The sequence below is a fragment of the Hyla sarda genome, chromosome 3, assembly GCF_029499605.1.
Source record: "Hyla sarda isolate aHylSar1 chromosome 3, aHylSar1.hap1, whole genome shotgun sequence".
NCBI classification, from domain to species: Eukaryota; Metazoa; Chordata; class Amphibia; order Anura; family Hylidae; genus Hyla; species Hyla sarda.
The window spans coordinates 156,715,228-156,734,052 of NC_079191.1; the positions used below are offsets into that span (position 1 = coordinate 156,715,228).

Sequence of the window (18,825 nt, forward strand, 5' to 3'; positions counted from 1 at the left end):
ACTAAAAAAAATTCTATGTTTCGGGGAGAAGTAGCAAAAAGCCGATGGGCCCTGTAGCACAGGCATCTGGGTAGAAAGCCTCTGGAAGCCCGATCCGAAATATATCATGTCATACAAAAAAGGAAAACAGTGTGTCTATGGTTTCATATGTGTACATATGCATTAGGCACTGATATGTGGTATTACACATCCAAATTATAAGGTTATCTCATATACCAATACATCTCGCACTGATAGAGAATGAGATTTAAAACATAACATTTAATAATCCACAGATAAAAAGCTAAAAAATGTTATTGCCAAAAAACATATACAGTTATGCCGCCATCATAGTGTCCACGCTATATAGCAGTATATAAGCATTTTGTATTTGTATTGTATTGAGACTCATATTATATCTGGAGTCTATGCTCTTGTTTTCAGAGAATTCACAGGTAAATAGCCAATAGGTCTGTAATTCTCTATCTATATACTGCATCCGACAGAGAAATATTTGACATGTTCATAGACCTCTATTGCAACATCCCCATATATGCACTTGATATAGTTGCACACATATTCACACAGCATATATATAGTCTCAGGTGTAGTTCGTATCCATACAGTCACATAAACTCCAACTGTTCACTGCATGTGTATATATCCTTTATCATATAGACTTATAAGACAACGCTGCTCACATAAGTAATATACTGATATTCCGTTATATATACAGTACACAACAGAGGGGACTGACTAGCAAGCAGGGGACACTCAACAGTACATCATAAAATGACAAAAAAAATCTTTATTTTATGCCAAACTATGTTACACAACCTACACTCACATAGGGCAACATGCCCGTCAGACTTGATTAAGCTCTGCTGCTCCATAACCATAACCATAACCATAATATGCGACAATATTTGGGCAGGTCTGTTTCACAGGAGCACTTTCTCAGTCCACTTTTAATGTTTCAGTGTCCTGGCCTGACCACTGGTGTAATGAACTGAACTCACATCATATTACATACCTTCAATGCTGTGAGATTTGGTCACTAAATGTGTTGTTATAAGGGTATGTTCACAAGTACTGTATATGCTGTGGATTTTATTCTGTTAATTAAATGATAAAATCTTCAGCATAAAATCTGCAGGATGAAATCTGCAACATATGGTATATGCAACATATAAAGTATATGTGAACATACTCTAAAGCAGTAGTGTTTCCCAACCTTTTGCAGTTCAGGGCATACCTAGAAAATAATTTTTACTGCAGGGCACAACTACCCCTCCATATGCAGTTTTCCTCCTGTAGGTAGTTTTCCCGGATTATGTAGGACTCACATGCAGGTAGTTCGCCCGCTTTAGGAATGAGCTTCCTATAGGAAGTTCGCCCCTGTAGGTAGTTTTGCTCCCAGTAAGTAGTTTGCCCCTTAATATGTAGGACCACCCTGTAGGTAGTTTGCCTACTGATATAGTGCCCTCCAGTAGGTATGACTCCAATGCAGGGAGTTTGCTCTCTGTAGGTTGCACCCCTTATAGGCAGTTTGCCCCCTGTAAGTAGGACCCCCTGCATGTAGTTTTCAGTTTTTTCCCTGCAGGTAGTTTGCCCCCTGTAGGTAGCTTGCCACCCCTGTAGGTAGAACCTCCCTGTGAGGCATTTACATGTATTTCATCCTGTCTGTGACCCTGTTCTGTGTAAAACTATAGCTCCACTCTCCCATTCTCCTGATATGGCTTCCAGTTCATATCATGGTGTCCTATGGTGGAGCATGTGATCATACATGTCACTGTGCTTCCTCCATAGAGTTACACTTTGCCAGAACAGTGGAGGAGAAAAAAATGACGTGTATGTGTGATGTCCCAGTACAGGTACACGTTCCTGTACTACCTGTAGGCCCTGTCAGGTTGAGTCCCTCAGTGACCTGGGGGCTCCCCTGCAGGGACTCCCCTTGTTCTCTTGTTAATTTATTAAATGTGGTATGTGTATCTTTAAGGTCATAGACAGGATTCTTATGTCTAGATAGTATACAGGACCTTTGGAGGACTCAAGGACCTGTGTGAGTAATTCTGTCACATGTTATGTTATGCCGTTATATGAGTTGTTGCAACATGTACTCCCAGAGAGCATCAGCTTAACCTATGACCCACAGCTTGACCAATGGGCTTTAGTCCAGCCCCCACTATATAATGGGGCAGCCGTCTTAATTCTCTCTCTTTGAGTTATGTGCTCATAGCTGTAACATCCAAGTCTTTGCTGAAGCAGCTACCAGAGGCCTTAGAGACAAGCGTTCAGCATCTGAATGACAATCTCTATACAACGCTATGGAATATGTCGGCACTATATAAATAAATGAATTATAATTCATTGTGATTTTTTTCTGTAATTTTATTGAAGTAGTTGTTCTATCAATGAAATGTTGTAGCAGAGTTTTAGTAATACTATATTTAACTGTCTGTGGCCTCTTTCTCATCTACATCTAGTTTTGGCTTTTGTAATGTATGACAAAATACAAACAATGTTTTAATATTTCTTTGCAATCGGATTATCAATAAAGTCATTAGGATTTTATTACATGTTAATTATGTTTCATTACATGGTGTTGTCCTATATGAACATATGCCCTATATAAATATACTGTACTCTAAAAAACTAGTCCCCATTTTAGCCGTCACACACATTTCCTGGTCTACAGGTGAAACTCCCAAAATTTTAATATTGTGTAAAAGTTCATTGTATTTCAGTAATGCAACTTAAAGGAGATCTGTAGTGGGTTTAAGTTTTAGATCACCGGGGGTCCGAGCGCTGGGGACCCCCACGATCTCCTCTTCGGGGCCACGGCAATGTACAGGAAAGGGGGTGTTCCATCCCTGCATGATCCCATAGAGATACATGGAGGGGGCGTGTGGGGAAGGAACACACCCTTTCCTGTACATTGCCGTGGCCCCGTACAAGAGATCACGGGGGGCCCTAGCGCTCGGACCCCCCGCGATCTAAAACTTATCCCCTATCCTTCAGATAGGAGATAAAGTTCAGAGCACTACAGATCTCCTTTAACCCCTTGGGGATGGAGGGTGTTCCAGTTTTTGCACTTTCGTTTTTTCCCCCTTATATTTTAAAAATCATAACTTTTTCAATTTTGCAGCTAAAAATTCATATGATGGCTTATTTTTTGCGCCACCAATTCTACTTGTAAAGACATCAGTCATTTTACCCAAAAATCTACGGCGAAATGGGGAAAAAAAATCATTGTGCGACAAAAGTGAAGAATAAATGCCATTTTGTAATTTTTGGGGGCTTCCGTTTCTGCACAGTACATTTTTCGGTAAAAATGACAACTTCTGTTTATTCTGTAGGTCCATACGATTAAAATGATACCCTACTTGTATAGGTTTGATATTGCCGTACTTCGAAAAAAAATCATAACTACATGCAGGAAAATTTATATGTTTAAAATTGTCATCTTCTGACCCCTATAACTTTTTTATTTTTCCGCGTATGGTGTGGTATGAGGGCCCATTTTTTGCGCCGTGATCTGAAATTTTTAGCGGTACCATTTATGTATTGATCAGACTTTTTGATCACTTTTTATTAATTTTTTCATGATCTAAAAAGTGACCAAAAATACGCTATTTTGGACTTTGGAATTTTTTTGCATGTACGCCATTGACCATGCGGTCTAATTAATGATATATTTTTATAATTCGGACATTTATGCACGCGGCGATACTACATATGTTTATATTTATTTACACAGTTTTTTTTTTAATTGGGAAAAGGGGGGTGATTCAAACTTTTATTAGGGAAGGTGTTAAATGACCTTTATTCACTTTTTTTTCACTTTTTTTATGCAATGCTATAGCTCCCATATGGGGCTATAACACTGCACACACTGATCTTTTACATTGATCAATGGTTTCTCATAGGAAACCAGTGATCAATGATTCTGCCGCTTGACTGCTCATCCCTGGATCTCAGGCACTGAGCAGTCATTCGGCGATCAGACAGCATGGAGGCAGGTAGGGACCCTCCGGCTGTCCTGTAAGCTGTTCAGGATGCCGCGGCCCCGCGTTATAGAAAGGGAGTGGGCTGACGGTGTATAGGTACGCCCTCTGTCCCCAAGGAGTTAAAAGGAAAGGAATCATGAAGTTCTCCAAAATCTCCTGGTAGACGGATACGTTGAGCCTGGACTTGAAGCACAGTGGACCAACCCCAGCAGATGACATGGCTCCCCAAATCATATCATATATTTGGGATTTGGGGTTTTCATGAGCTGTAAGCCATAATCATCACAATTACCACAAATCACGGCTTGAACTATCTTTCTTTGCATGTAATGAGTCTCTCTCAGATATTAGTTTCACCTTTTAAGTTGCATTACTGAAATAAATTAACTTTGCACGATATTCTAATTTTTCGAGTTTCACCTGTATATAACAACTATTAATATATAGTGATCCCTCAACTTACAATGGCCTCAACATACAATAGTTTCAACATGCAATGTTTTTTTCTGGACCATTGTAACTTGAAACCAGACTCAACATACAATGTACGGACAGTCCAGATCTGTGAGACATGTCACAACTGGAGGAACTGACCAATCAGAATGTGCATTTTACTGGTAAATCACCTGTATTACTGAACTGCATGCACTGAATGGCTGTCTGGTAGCGCCCCCTACAGTACAGGAAGGAACTACAATTTCTGTACTACTCCTTACCTGTGCCAGGGTTAGCTGCTCCTTTGGACACCAAGTAAGGGTAGCTCCATTTGGGACACTGTGTGTACTGCATAGGACCCTGAAGAAGCTCCTTTCCTCTACATAAACCATTGTTTCCCAACCCAGGTGCCTCCAGCTGTTGCAAAACTACAACTCCCAGCATGCCCGGACAGCCGTTGGCTGTCCGGGCATGCTGGGAGTTGTAGTTTTGCAACAGCTGGAGGCACCCTGGTTGTGAAACACTGACATAGACAGTGATTTTCAGCTCCCAGCAGATCTTTCTTACTTTTATATGTAAGGATTTGCTTTATCTGTATTAGTTATCTACTTATTTTTCTTTAATCCTCACTTTTTCCTATTTTTGGACGACATTTTGGGGCTTCAGAACCAATTATCAGGTTTCCATAGAGTTCTGGTCTCAACATACAATGGTTTCAACATACAATGGTTGTCCTGGAACCAATTAATATTGTAACTTGAGGGACCACTGTACAGTGATACCGGAATGGGAGGTATCACAACTTTAAAGGAGTAGTCCAGTGGTGACTCAGTGGTGAACAACTTATCCCCTATCTTAAGGATAGGGGATAAGTTGCAGATCACGGGGGTCCAACCGCTGGGGCCCCCTGCGATCTCCTGTACGGAGCCCCGAGAGCCCGCGGGAAGGGGGCGTGTCGACCTCCGCACAAAGCGGCGGCCGTCACGCCCCCTCAATACAACTCTATGGCAGAGCCGAAGCGCTGCCTTCGGCAATCTCCGGCTCTGCCATTGAGATGTATTGAGGGGGCGTGTCGGCCGCCGCTTCGTGCGGGGGTCGACACCCGCTATCTGGCCGGAGAGCCGGGGCCCTGTACAGAGAGATCGCAGGGGGCCCCAGCGGTTTTTCACCACTGGACTACCCCTTTAACCATGTAATGTTGGTTGTTCCAGGGTAGTGTTTCCCAACCTGTGTGCCTCCAGATGTTGCAAAACTACAACTCCCAGAATGCCCAGACGGCCAACGGCTGTCTGGGCATGCTGGGAGTTGTAGTTTTGCAACAGCTGGAGGAACACCGGTTGGGAAACACTGTTCCAGGGGCTGGAAAAGCTGAGTGACAACCCCTGTTGGAGCTATAGTACCTACCACAATGGTTGTCAAGCAATTGCTGCAGACATGACAGCACAACTTATGACTCCTGCACTTATATTTACCATATGGTTTGATATTTAGGGTCAATTATCTTTGATAAATCTAAAAAAAACACTGTAATATAGTGTCATATACAAGACAGAGATAGCTAGATAGCTAAAGGTTGATAGGGATAAGATAGATATAGATACATACATCTTTGATACATTTAATTATTGTTGGTAAACACAGTTTCAATATTACTAGATATTACTAAATATTGTATTATCTTCTCTTTAGCACCACATGTGAGGGGTGAATGTGTCAGCCCTGACATAGAGAGCTCTGGAAACCATTCACATGTGCACTTACCGCAGTACATTCATCATAGCTGTAATAGTAACACAATGGAGCCCACATAGTGATGTGACACCTGAGCCATCACTACTACAGCACACAATACAATACGATGTGCTGCACACCCTGTCAGTCATGACACCTGAGCCATCACTACTACAGAACACAATACAATACGATGTGCTGCACACCCTGTCAGTCATGACACCTGAGCCATCACTACTACAGTACACAATACAATACGATGTGCTGCACACCCTGTCAGTCATGACACCTGAGCCATCACTACTACAGCACACAATACAATACGATGTGCTCCACACCCTGTCAGTCATGACACCTGAGCCATCACTACTACAGCACACAATACAATACGATGTGCTGCACACCCTGTCAGTCATGACACCTGAGCCATCACTACTACAGCACACTATACAATACGATGTGCTCCACACCCTGTCAGTCATGACACCTGAGCCATCACTACTACAGCACACAATACAATACGATGTGCTCCACACCCTGTCAGTCATGACACCTGAGCCATCACTACTACAGCACACAATACAATACGATGTGCTGCACACCCTGTCAGTCATGACACCTGAGCCATCACTACTACAGCACACAATACAATACGATGTGCTGCACACCCTGTCAGTCATGACACCTGAGCCATCACTACTACAGTACACAATACAATACGATGTGCTGCACACCCTGTCAGTCATGACACCTGAGCCATCACTACTACAGCACACAATACAATACGATGTGCTCCACACCCTGTCAGTCATGACACCTGAGCCATCACTACTACAGCACACAATACAATACGATGTGCTCCACACCCTGTCAGTCATGACACCTGAGCCATCACTACTACAGCACACTATACAATACGATGTGCTCCACACCCTGTCAGTCATGACACCTGAGCCATCACTACTACAGCACACAATACAATACGATGTGCTCCACACCCTGTCAGTCATGACACCTGAGCCATCACTACTACAGCACACAATACAATACGATGTGCTGCACACCCTGTCAGTCATGACACCTGAGCCATCACTACTACAGCACACTATACAATACGATGTGCTTCACACCCTGTCAGTCATGACACCTGAGCCATCACTACTACAGCACACTATACAATACGATGTGCTGCACACCCTGTCAGTCATGACACCTGAGCCATCACTACTACAGCACACAATACAATACGATGTGCTGCACACCCTGTCAGTCATGACACCTGAGCCATCACTACTACAGCACACTATACAATACGATGTGCTGCACACCCTGTCAGTCATGACACCTGAGCCATCACTACTACAGCACACAATACAATACGATGTGCTGCACACCCTGTCAGTCATGACACCTGAGCCATCACTACTACAGCACACAATACAATACGATGTGCTGCACACCCTGTCAGTCATGACACCTGAGCCATCACTACTACAGCACACAATACAATACGATGTGCTGCACACCCTGTCAGTCATGACACCTGAGCCATCACTACTACAGCACACAATACAATACGATGTGCTGCACACCCTGTCAGTCATGACACCTGAGCCATCACTACTACAGCACACAATACAATACGATGTGCTGCACACCCTGTCAGTCATGACACCTGAGCCATCACTACTACAGCACACAATACAATACGATGTGCTGCACACCCTGTCAGTCATGACACCTGAGCCATCACTACTACAGCACACAATACAATACGATGTGCTGCACACCCTGTCAGTCATGACACCTGAGCCATCACTACTACAGCACACAATACAATACGATGTGCTGCACACCCTGTCAGTCATGACACCTGAGCCATCACTACTACAGCACACAATACAATACGATGTGCTGCACACCCTGTCAGTCATGACACCTGAGCCATCACTACTACAGCACACAATACAATACGATGTGCTGCACACCCTGTCAGTCATGACACCTGAGCCATCACTACTACAGCACACAATACAATACGATGTGCTGCACACCCTGTCAGTCATGACACCTGAGCCATCACTACTACAGCACACAATACAATACGATGTGCTCCACACCCTGTCAGTCATGACACCTGAGCCATCACTACTACAGCACACAATACAATACGATGTGCTGCACACCCTGTCAGTCATGACACCTGAGCCATCACTACTACAGCACACAATACAATACGATGTGCTGCACACCCTGTCAGTCATGACACCTGAGCCATCACTACTACAGCACACAATACAATACGATGTGCTGCACACCCTGTCAGTCATGACACCTGAGCCATCACTACTACAGCACACAATACAATACGATGTGCTGCACACCCTGTCAGTCATGACACCTGAGCCATCACTACTACAGCACACAATACAATACGATGTGCTCCACACCCTGTCAGTCATGACACCTGAGCCATCACTACTACAGCACACAATACAATACGATGTGCTCCACACCCTGTCAGTCATGACGCCGCAGCTCTTACCAACATGGGTGATGACCGTGGACAGCCTCTGGGTGAGCTCCTGGTGTGACATCTCTTCTTCCCTCAGCCAGTAAAGCATTTCCCGGTGAAGATGCTCCCCGCTCCCGAGCAGACTGCAATGTGCCGGTGTGTGCAGCGTACAAAGCCAGGCAGTGCCACTCCCAGCGCACCAGGCTGACAGCCGCCTGTCACTAGGCAACGCACGCTGGCAGCAGTCAGCACTAGAGCGCAGCTTCGGGGAATAGAATGCCGGTCACAATGGGCACCGCTCCGGCTGTGAATTAATGCTGCTGATGCTGCATTCCCCGGCCGCTTCCAGCAAACCCTTCTACGAGGCAGGACATGGCTGCGGGCTCAGCACCTGCCTCCAGGGGCTATGGGGAAGGAGATGCTGAGAGGAAGGAAAGCCCGGATGGATGGAGCCAGGACTGGAGTGTGCGGCTCCTATAGAACTCCTAGTCTGCACATAGCAATGACGTGATGCCTGCAGAGCATTGCGATCACTGGGATCCACTGCCAGACAAGGTCACCTCATACAGGACTGATCCAATCACCAGAGAAGTCACTGAGGAGATCAACTCTACATCCCATCACCCAATGAAATGGCATCTCTCATTTATATCTAACTCTCATATCTCTCTCATATATCTATATATCACATATATCTGTCTCATATATCTATATATCACATATATCTCTCATATATCTATATATCACATATATCTCTCTCATATCTCTCTCATATATCTATATATCACATATATCTGTCTCATATCTCTCTCTCATATATCTATATATCATATCTATCTGTCTCATATCTCTCTCATATATCTATATATCATATCTATCTCTCTCATATCTCTCTCATATATCTATATATCACATCTATCTCTCTCATATCTTTCTCATATAACTATATATCATATCTATCTCTCTCATATCTCTCTCATATATCTATATATCACATCTATCTCTCTCATATCTCTCTCATATATCTATATATCATATCTATCTGTCTCATATATCTCTCATATATCTATATATATCACTTATATCTCTCTCATATCTCTCTCATATATCTATATATCATATCTATCTGTCTCATATATCTCTCATATATCTATATATCACTTATATATCTCTCATATCTTTCTCATATAACTATATATCATATCTATCTCTCTCATATCTCACTCATATATCTATATATCACATCTATCTCTCTCATATCTCTCTCATATATCTATATATCATATCTATCTCTCTCATATCTCTCTCATATATCTATATATCACATATATCTGTCTCATATATCTCTCTCATATATCTATATATCATATCTATCTGTCTCATATCTCTCTCATATATCTATATATCATATCTATCTGTCTCATATCTCTCTCATATATCTATATATCATATCTATCTGTCTCATATATCTCTCATATATCTATATATCACTTATATCTCTCTCATATCTTTCTCATATAACTATATATCATATCTATCTCTCTCATATATCTATATATGACATATATCTCTCTCATATCTCTCTCATATATCTATATATCACATCTATCTCTCATTCATATCTCTCTCATATATCTATATATCACATATATCTCTCATTCATATCTCTCTCATATATCTATATATCAAATATATCTCTCTCATATCTTTCTCATATATCTATATATCAAATATCTCTCTCATATCTTTCTCATATATCTATATATCACATCTCTCTCTCATATCTATATATCACATATATCTCTCATTCATATCTCTCTCATATATCTATATATCACATATATCTCTCTCATATCTTTCTCATATATCTATATATCACATATATCTCTCTCATATCTTTCTCATATATCTATATATCACATCTATCTCTCTCATATCTTTCTCATATATCTATATATCAAATATATCTCTCTCATATCTTTCTCATATAACTATATATCATATCTATCTGTCTCATATATCTCTCATATATCTATATATCATATCTATCTGTCTATCTCTGGTATATCTCTTGCACATCTATATATCATATCTATATATCTATCTATTTATCTATCTCTCTCATATCTATATATCATATCTGTCTGTCTATCTTCTATCTATCATCTATCTATCTGTCTGTCTATCTCTATCCATCTATGCATCATCTCTATATCTATTTATTTAATTATCTAACTATATATCTCATATCCATCTATCCATTTATCTATTTGTCTATCATATCTATCTCTCTATTTTTGTGTCTTTCTAGCAATTTCCTTTTGTCTCTTTATCTATGATATCTATCTATCATCTGTCTATCTATTTATCTATCTATATCTATCTGTCTATCTACATCTATCTCTTTGTGTTTATGTATCTCCCTCCATATCTGTCTAAACTATCTACCTTTTTATCTTTCTATTTATCATCTTTCTATCTATCTATTAACCCTTATGTATTTATATACTCTATAATCCATTTACGATATATCTATCTAATATCTATCACCCTATTTAATATTTTTTATCTCGCTCCATATCTATCTACCTATCATTATTTATTTACATACTGTATCTATCTATTTTTCTATCTAGTATCCAGAGTAGAGATGAGCGAACTCACAGTAAATTCGATTCGTCACAAACTTCTCGGCTCGGCAGTTGATGACTTATCCTGCATAAATTAGTTCAGCTTTCAGGTGCTTCGGTGGGCTGGAAAAGGTGGATACAGTCCTAGGAAAGAGTCTCCAGCCCAGCGGAGCACCTGAAAGCTGAACTAATTTATGCAGGATAAGTCATCAACAGCCGAGAAGTTTGTGACGAATCGAATTTACTGTAAGTTCGCTTATCTCTAATCCAGAGAATGGGCAGCACTGTAGCTGAGAGAGTGGTGCAAGCTGGAGCAACCTGGTCAGGGTCCAATAAATCCACAAAGAAATCAGCAGCACTCAGGAATATGTGGAATGGTGTGGCTTTTATTCAACAGACATATGATATCTGGTGAATAAAAGCCACACCATTCCACATATTTCTGAGTGCTGCTGATTTCTTTGTGGATTTTTCTATCTATCTATCTATCTATCTATCTATCTATCTATCTATCTATCTAACTCTTCCCCAAAATGGGGAAGTCCAAATCCACAATAAGTCTGCAGTGTTGCAGATCGGTGTCACAGTCCACAGTCTTAAAATACAGAACATTGAGGCTAAGTCTCCACTTGTTTTTTTTTTTGCAAAACGCAAAGAAAAACGCCAATTCTGCCGCATGGCGTTTTTTTGGTCAAAAACCGCTGCGGACAGATGTTAGCTGTAAGTCAATGAGAAATCGCAAATTTCGAATTCCACTTAGCATTTTTTCACTTTGGCGGTTTTTTTAATCCTTTTGGCGTTTTTTCACTTTTTCTGCGTTTTTTTCCGCTCTTTGGTGATTTGAAAAAAATGCTGTAGTTCCCTCAAACCGCCGTTTTTTGTCAAAATCGTGGCGTTTTGCTCCAATAGAAGTCTATGGGAGTGAGAAAACCCCAAGAAAAACGCTATGTGGATTTTAACTTTGGCTAATTTGCAGGCGGTTTTTAATCTTTTTTGGACTTTAGCGATCCAAAAAAGTGATGTAGATAGCTGTTTTTAATAAAATTTCGTAGGGTACCATTAAAAAATTTTTTTCAAAAATATACAGTAGTGTAGGAAAAAATTGTATTTAACGAAATGTATATTATTGAAAAAAAAAAACTATTACTTTTTAAACAGGGATCAATTTATGTGTGCGGGGAAATACAAATGTAGCCGACAATTATAAAAATGTATTGTGTGTGTTTTTCACTTTTTTGCTTTATTTTTAACATTTTTTTAAGTTAGTACTACTAATCCCAGCATGGAACACACTGTTCCATGATGGGAGTAGTACTACCTGTACTAATAGACAGATTGCCCGCTGCGATCTTTCTGTATAATGTATAGATGCGACGGCCGCTCTTCTATGGTCCCCTGCACTGATGTATATTCACACCTATTCATATTTCCCGCAGAGCTGTGATTGGCCAGATGGTTCCAGCCAATCACAGCTCTCAGTGAGAAATAGGAACATGTGTATATATACGGCCATGCAGGGGACCAGAGGAGAGCGGCTGCTGCATCTATACATTATACAGGAGCATCACAGCGGGTGTCAGAAGTGATATCCGCTGTGATCTTTCCATAACTGCAGGTAATACTACTCCCAACATGGAGCACACTCTGCCTCATGCTGGGAGCTGTAGTACCTGCATTAATAGATCAAAGCGGGTGTCAGAAGTTACACTCGCTGCGATCTGTCTATTAACACAGGTACTACAGCTCCCAGCATGGAGCAGAGTGTGCTCCATGTTGGGAGTAGTAGTGCCTGCTTAAGGACACATCACAGTGGATGTCACTACTGACACCCTCTGTGATCGTCCTGTCTATAGCAGAGATGGAGCAACTGTATACATCGCTCACATCCCTGCTCTGCACTATACTCCGGGCCGGCCACTCATTCATTCATCTTTTCCTCAGAGCTGTGATTGGCTGCAACCATCCGGCCAATCACAGCTCTGGGTGGGAAATATGAATTTCTGTTGACATCAGTGGCCGGAGTATACTGCAGAGAGGCGAGCGCTGTATAGACCCGCTCGCTTCTCTGCTATATTATGGACGATATATGTCTATAGTACAGGTACTATCACTCCCAGCATGGAGCAGTCTGTTCCATGCTGGGAGTAGTAGTACTACATAAAAAATCTTAAAAATGTATTTAAAAAAAAAGTGAAACACACACTTTATTAAAAAATAATAAAAATTGGGTTATAAAATATATACATTGTGTTTAATAAAAAAAATTTCCATCACTGCTGCATCCTTTTTTTTTTTTTTGGTACCCAAGAAATTTTGGGTACCAAAAAAAAACCCGCCAAGGTGCAATTTCCACACAAATGAAAAAAACGCCGGAAAAAAACGCCGGAAAAAAACGCCAGAAAAAACGCAAGGAAATACGCATGATGACGTCACTTGCACTGGCGATTTTTCAGGCGTTTTTTTAATCCCTAAAAACGCAGTGCAAAAAACCAAGTGGAGACTTAGCCTGAGGGGGAGATTTATCAAAACCTGCATAGAGGAAGAGTGGTGAAGTTGCCCGCGGCAACCAATCAGATTGCTTCTTTAATTTTCCACAGGTCTCTTTAAAAATGAAAGAAGCGATCTGATTGATTGCCATAGGTAACTGCACAGTTTTTGATAAATCTACCCCTGAGAGTTTATTTTTCACTCTGTATAATTGCGACACAATCTGTGAAGTTGCTGCTCCGCATTTTGTGGAGAAAAAGCCACAGAAATCCACAGTGACCTCACCATGGGGGAGATTTATCAAAACCCTTCTAGAGGCAAAGTTGCCCAGTTGCCCATAGCAACCAATCAGATCGCTTCTTTCATTCTTAACAAGGCCTTTGCAAAATGAAAGAAGCGATCTGATTGGTTGCTATGGGCAACTGGGCAACTTTTCCTTGGCACAGGTTTTGATAAATCTCCCCCCATGTGTATTGTTAGGTTCTGTGTATTTCCAAGCAAGTGTGTGTTGTGTTTTAGCATATAGCACATGGTAGAGCAGTTCTTTTGCTCTGGACTTTGGTCTTATTTGTGAGACAAAAGGATAGCACTGCATCTCAGTGAGGGTTATTTAGCACACAAAGCCGCTTATTTACATTACATTTATGTACCTAAAAATGGTGCAAAATATGCTATGTACTGGCTGTCATATTATTATTATTATAAATATAATTACATCATATTATTTCATATATTTTGACAGCCCAATTATATTGTTCTTCCCTTTTATAAAGTGGGGGGTGGGTGGGTAGCAGCTGTTTCTGGTTGCACAGAGACCAGACCCTGCACCCTTGGGGCCTGTCCGTCCTTCTGCCTCACTGGAAGGCTGTGTTTAAAATGACGCCTTCCTACATCAGGTCTGGCCCCAGATGGTAAACAAATCAAGTGAAAAACTGCAACCCCCCTAAGCATTATCTGCTGGCACCCAGGCTCTTATAGCATCAGATCAATGGTTAAACTGCAGGTGGAGGGCTCTGAAACCAGACTAAACATGCTCTATCTGGATGTCAGGAGGAGAATGACAGGTTATTAGAAGCAAAGGAAAATGGCTACATGTAATATATATATATTAGAGATGAGCGAATTTACAGTAAATTCGATTCGTCACAAACTTCTCGGCTCGGCAGTTGATGACTTATCCTGCATAAATTAGTTCAGCTTTCAGGTGCTCCGGTGGGCTGGAAAAGGTGGATACAGTCCTAGGAAAGAGTCTCCTAGGACTGTATCCACCTTTTCCAGCCCACCGGAGCACCTGAAAGCTGAACTAATTTATGCAGGATAAGTCATCAACTGCCGAGCCGAGAAGTTTGTGACAAATCGAATTTACTGTAAATTCGCTCATCTCTAATATATATATATATATATATATATACATATATATATATATATATACACACACAGTGGTCCCTCAAGTTACAATATTAATTGGTTCCAGGATGACCATTGTATGTTGAAACCATTGTCATCCAAAAATAGGAAAAAGTGAGGATTAAATAAAACTAAGTTGATAACTAATATAGATAAAGCAAATCCTTACATAAACAAGTAAGAAAGAGCTGCTGGAAGCTGTAAATCACTGTCTATGTTAGTGTTTCCCATCCAGAGTGCCTCCAGCTGTTGCAAAACTACAACTCTCAGCATGCCTGGACAGCCAAAGGCTGTCCAGGCATGCTGGGAGTTGTAGTTTTGCAACAGCTGGAGGCACCGTGGTTTGGAAAGACTGGTCTATATAGAGGACAGGAGCTTCTTCAGGGTCCTGTAAAGTAAACACAAAATGTAGCCGCCCTTACCTGGTGTCCAAAGGAGCAACTAAACATGGCACAGGTAAAGAGTACGGAACATGTAATACCTCCCTGTACTGTAGGGGGCGCTAACAGACAGTCAGTCAGTGCATACACTTCAGTAGTACAGGTGTAAATGTCCATTTTGATTGGTCAGATCTTCCGGACATTGACATGTCTCACAGATCTGGACTGTCCGTACATTGTATGTTGAGTCTGGTTTCAAGTTACAATGGTCCAGAAAAGACCATTGTATGCTGAAACTATTGTATGTTGAGGCCATTGTAAGTTGAGGGATCACTGTATTAGCAGTATGTACATTTGTGGACTCTATCAACCACTTTGTGGTTTTATTTTCTCCATTCTTTCTAACCTGAAAAATTAGCAGTTTTCCTTTTTGTGCTGCGGTCAACAAAATGCTAAAACATAGTTTACATTGGTATGTGTCTGCACTTTATTTGTGATGGTCTTGTCAGTCAATGTATTGCAATTCCTACCAGTTTAACTAGGCTTAAATTTCTATGCCCTATACAATGCTTCAGCATATTTCAAAAAGTATTCAAGGACTTATTATTAACCGTATACTTGTGGATCCAGGGGATCCCCCCCCCGAGATTTGTGCCCCCCCCCCCCGTATAATACTACTATTATAGCTCCCGCTCCCTCATTCACTGTTTATTTACCTTTTTGCCGGCTCGGCGCGGCTGCGGGGACTCTATACCAAGTGCTGACAGGCCGGCGCGATTATGTGGCACAGGAAAGGAGAAATTTAATGTGAGCGGCCTATGACGGGGCATTATATATTAAGAGCACCGACCCCTGTCATGTGTCTCTCACATATAATGCCCCCTGTGCTGTGCCCCTCACATATATTGTGCCCCTTACGTATAATGCCTCCTTGTGGGGCTAGACTGGGGGCATTACATGTGAGGGTCACATCACAGGGGGCATTATATGTTGGGGCACAGGACAGGGGGCATTATATGTCAGGGTCACATCACAGGGGGCATTATATGTTGGGGCACTGGACAGGGGGCATTATGTGTAAGGGGCACATCACAGGGGGCATTATATGTTAGTGGAGCATGACATATAATGCCCCCTGTCCTATGCCCCAACATATAATGCCCCCATCTTGCTTCCCTAACATATAATGCTCCCTGTGCTGTGCCCCAACATATAATGCCCCCGCCATGCTCCCCTAACAAATAATGTCCCCTGTGCTGTGCCCCTCATATAATGCTCTCATCATGTGACCTTCCCATATAATGCCCCATCCTGTGCCCCAACATATAATGCCCCTGTTATGTGACCCTCACATATAATGCCCCCTGTCCTGTGCCCCAACATATAATGCCCCCTGTGATGTGACCCTCACATATAATGCCACCTGTCCTGTGCCCCAACATATAATGCCCACTGTGATGTGACCGTCACATAGAATGCCCCCAGTCCAGCCCCACAGGGGAGCATTATATGTGAGGGGCACAGCACAGGGGGGCATTATATGTCATGCTCCCCTAACATATAACGCCCCCTGTGCTGTACCCCTTGCACATAATGCCCCGTCATGCTCCCCTCACATATATCGCCCCCTGTCCTGTGCCCCAACATATAATGCCCCCTTCATGCTCCCCTCACATATAATGCCCCCGTCCTTTGCCCCAACATATAATGCCCTGTCATGCTCCCCTCACATATAATGCCCCCGTCCTGTGCCCAAACATATAATGCCCCCATCATGCTCCCCTCACATATAATGCCCCCGTCCTGTGCACCAACATATAATGCCTCTGTCATGATCCCCTGACAGGGGCATTATATGTTGGGGCACAGGACAGGGGGCATTATATGTGAGGATCACATCACAGGGGGCATTATATGTGAGGGACACAGCACAGGGGGCATTATATGTGAGGGACACAGCACAGGGGGCATTATATGTTAGGAGAGCATGACGGGGGCATTATATGTTGGGACACAGGACAGGGGGCATTATATGTGAGGGGGGCATGACAGGGGCATTATGTGTAAGGGGCACAGCACAGGAGGCATATGTGAGGGGCACAGGACAGAGGGCATTATTATCTCGGGGAAACAGGTCAGACATTATTATTATGTGAGGGTGCAGGACGGGTCAATTATTATATGTGGGGGACAAGATTGGGCATTATTACTATTTATGAGGGGCACAGAATGTTTTGCATTTTAGAGGTATGGTTTATATTATGAAGGAATTTCTGGGTTGCTACGATATTTATGGGCCACAATACATTACAGTATTGTATTAAGAAGGTGCAATGTGTAGTAGTATTATATTCAGAGAGCACAGTGTGTGGTAGTATTATATTCAGAGAGCGCAGTATGTGCTAGTAATATATTCAGAGAGTGCAGTGTGTGGTAGTATTATATTCAGAGAGCACAGTGTATGGTATTATTATATTCAGAGGTACAGTGTGTGGCGGGTTTATATTCAGAGAGCACAGTGTGTGGTAGTATTATATTCAGAGAGCACAGTGTGTGGTAGTATTATATTCAGAGGTACAGTGTGTGGCGGGTTTATTTTCAGAGAGCACAGTGTGTGGTAGTATTATATTCAGGGGATACAGTGTTTAGCTTTATTATAATAATTATTGTTTTCATATAGAGGATCAGAATTCACTGACAAATGAAGAAGCCATCTGGGTGTCATTTTCTTCAGAAAGAAGACTTAGCTGACAAAGTCACAGCGGTATGTACCATCTGAATCAGATAAGGAAAGATTATAGAGAATACATCACCTGTAGTCACTGATATCATTGTGTATTCTCCTCACTATAGAGAAGACGTCACCTGTAGTCACTGATACCATTGTGTATTGTCCTCACTAAAGAGAAGACGTCACCTGTAGTCACTGATATCATTGTGTATTCTTCTCACTATGTCCCATCAGAGCTGTAGTCACTTGTAAGTACTACAGTTATGACGAGTGAAACTACAACTCCCAGCATATCCCATTCTGTGACAGTTGATATATTTAATTATTATACTGGAAATTATTTTCGGCAATGTGCTACACCGCGGGCATCACAACAGGCTAAAAAAATTACTTTGGGGGAAGAAGGGGTATGGGGTGACACCTTTTTTTGCCACATTCACCAAGCACAGCCTGGTGAAGCAGCGCAAAGGAAGAGGAAGCTGGAAACACAGGGCTGTTTTATGATATCTTACTTTCTCTG

At 41.8% G+C, this 18,825-nt stretch overlaps 2 protein-coding genes across 5 annotated transcripts in view; one reads left to right on the plus strand and one right to left on the minus strand.

Moving 5' to 3' along the window:
* Positions 1 to 9,349, minus strand: part of MCF2L2 (MCF.2 cell line derived transforming sequence-like 2) — a 503,791-nt gene extending 494,442 nt beyond the window's left edge. For 3 of the 4 annotated variants that reach the window (XM_056565302.1, XM_056565303.1, XM_056565301.1), the window contains exon 1: positions 8,701 to 9,348. In XM_056565302.1, coding sequence (XP_056421277.1) covers positions 8,701 to 8,779 — 79 coding nt within the window. In that variant the 5' untranslated portion in view covers positions 8,780 to 9,348. Of the gene's footprint in view, positions 1 to 8,700 lie in introns of all 4 variants that reach the window. The other variant, XM_056565304.1, reaches the window with a different exon arrangement.
* An 8,918-nt stretch (positions 9,350 to 18,267) lies between these two features.
* Positions 18,268 to 18,825, plus strand: part of RFC4 (replication factor C subunit 4) — a 148,937-nt gene continuing 148,379 nt past the window's right edge. Inside the window, exon 1 of the mRNA XM_056565308.1 lies at positions 18,268 to 18,338. The gene's annotated coding sequence lies outside the window, so the exon portion shown is untranslated. The remainder of the gene's footprint in view (positions 18,339 to 18,825) is intronic.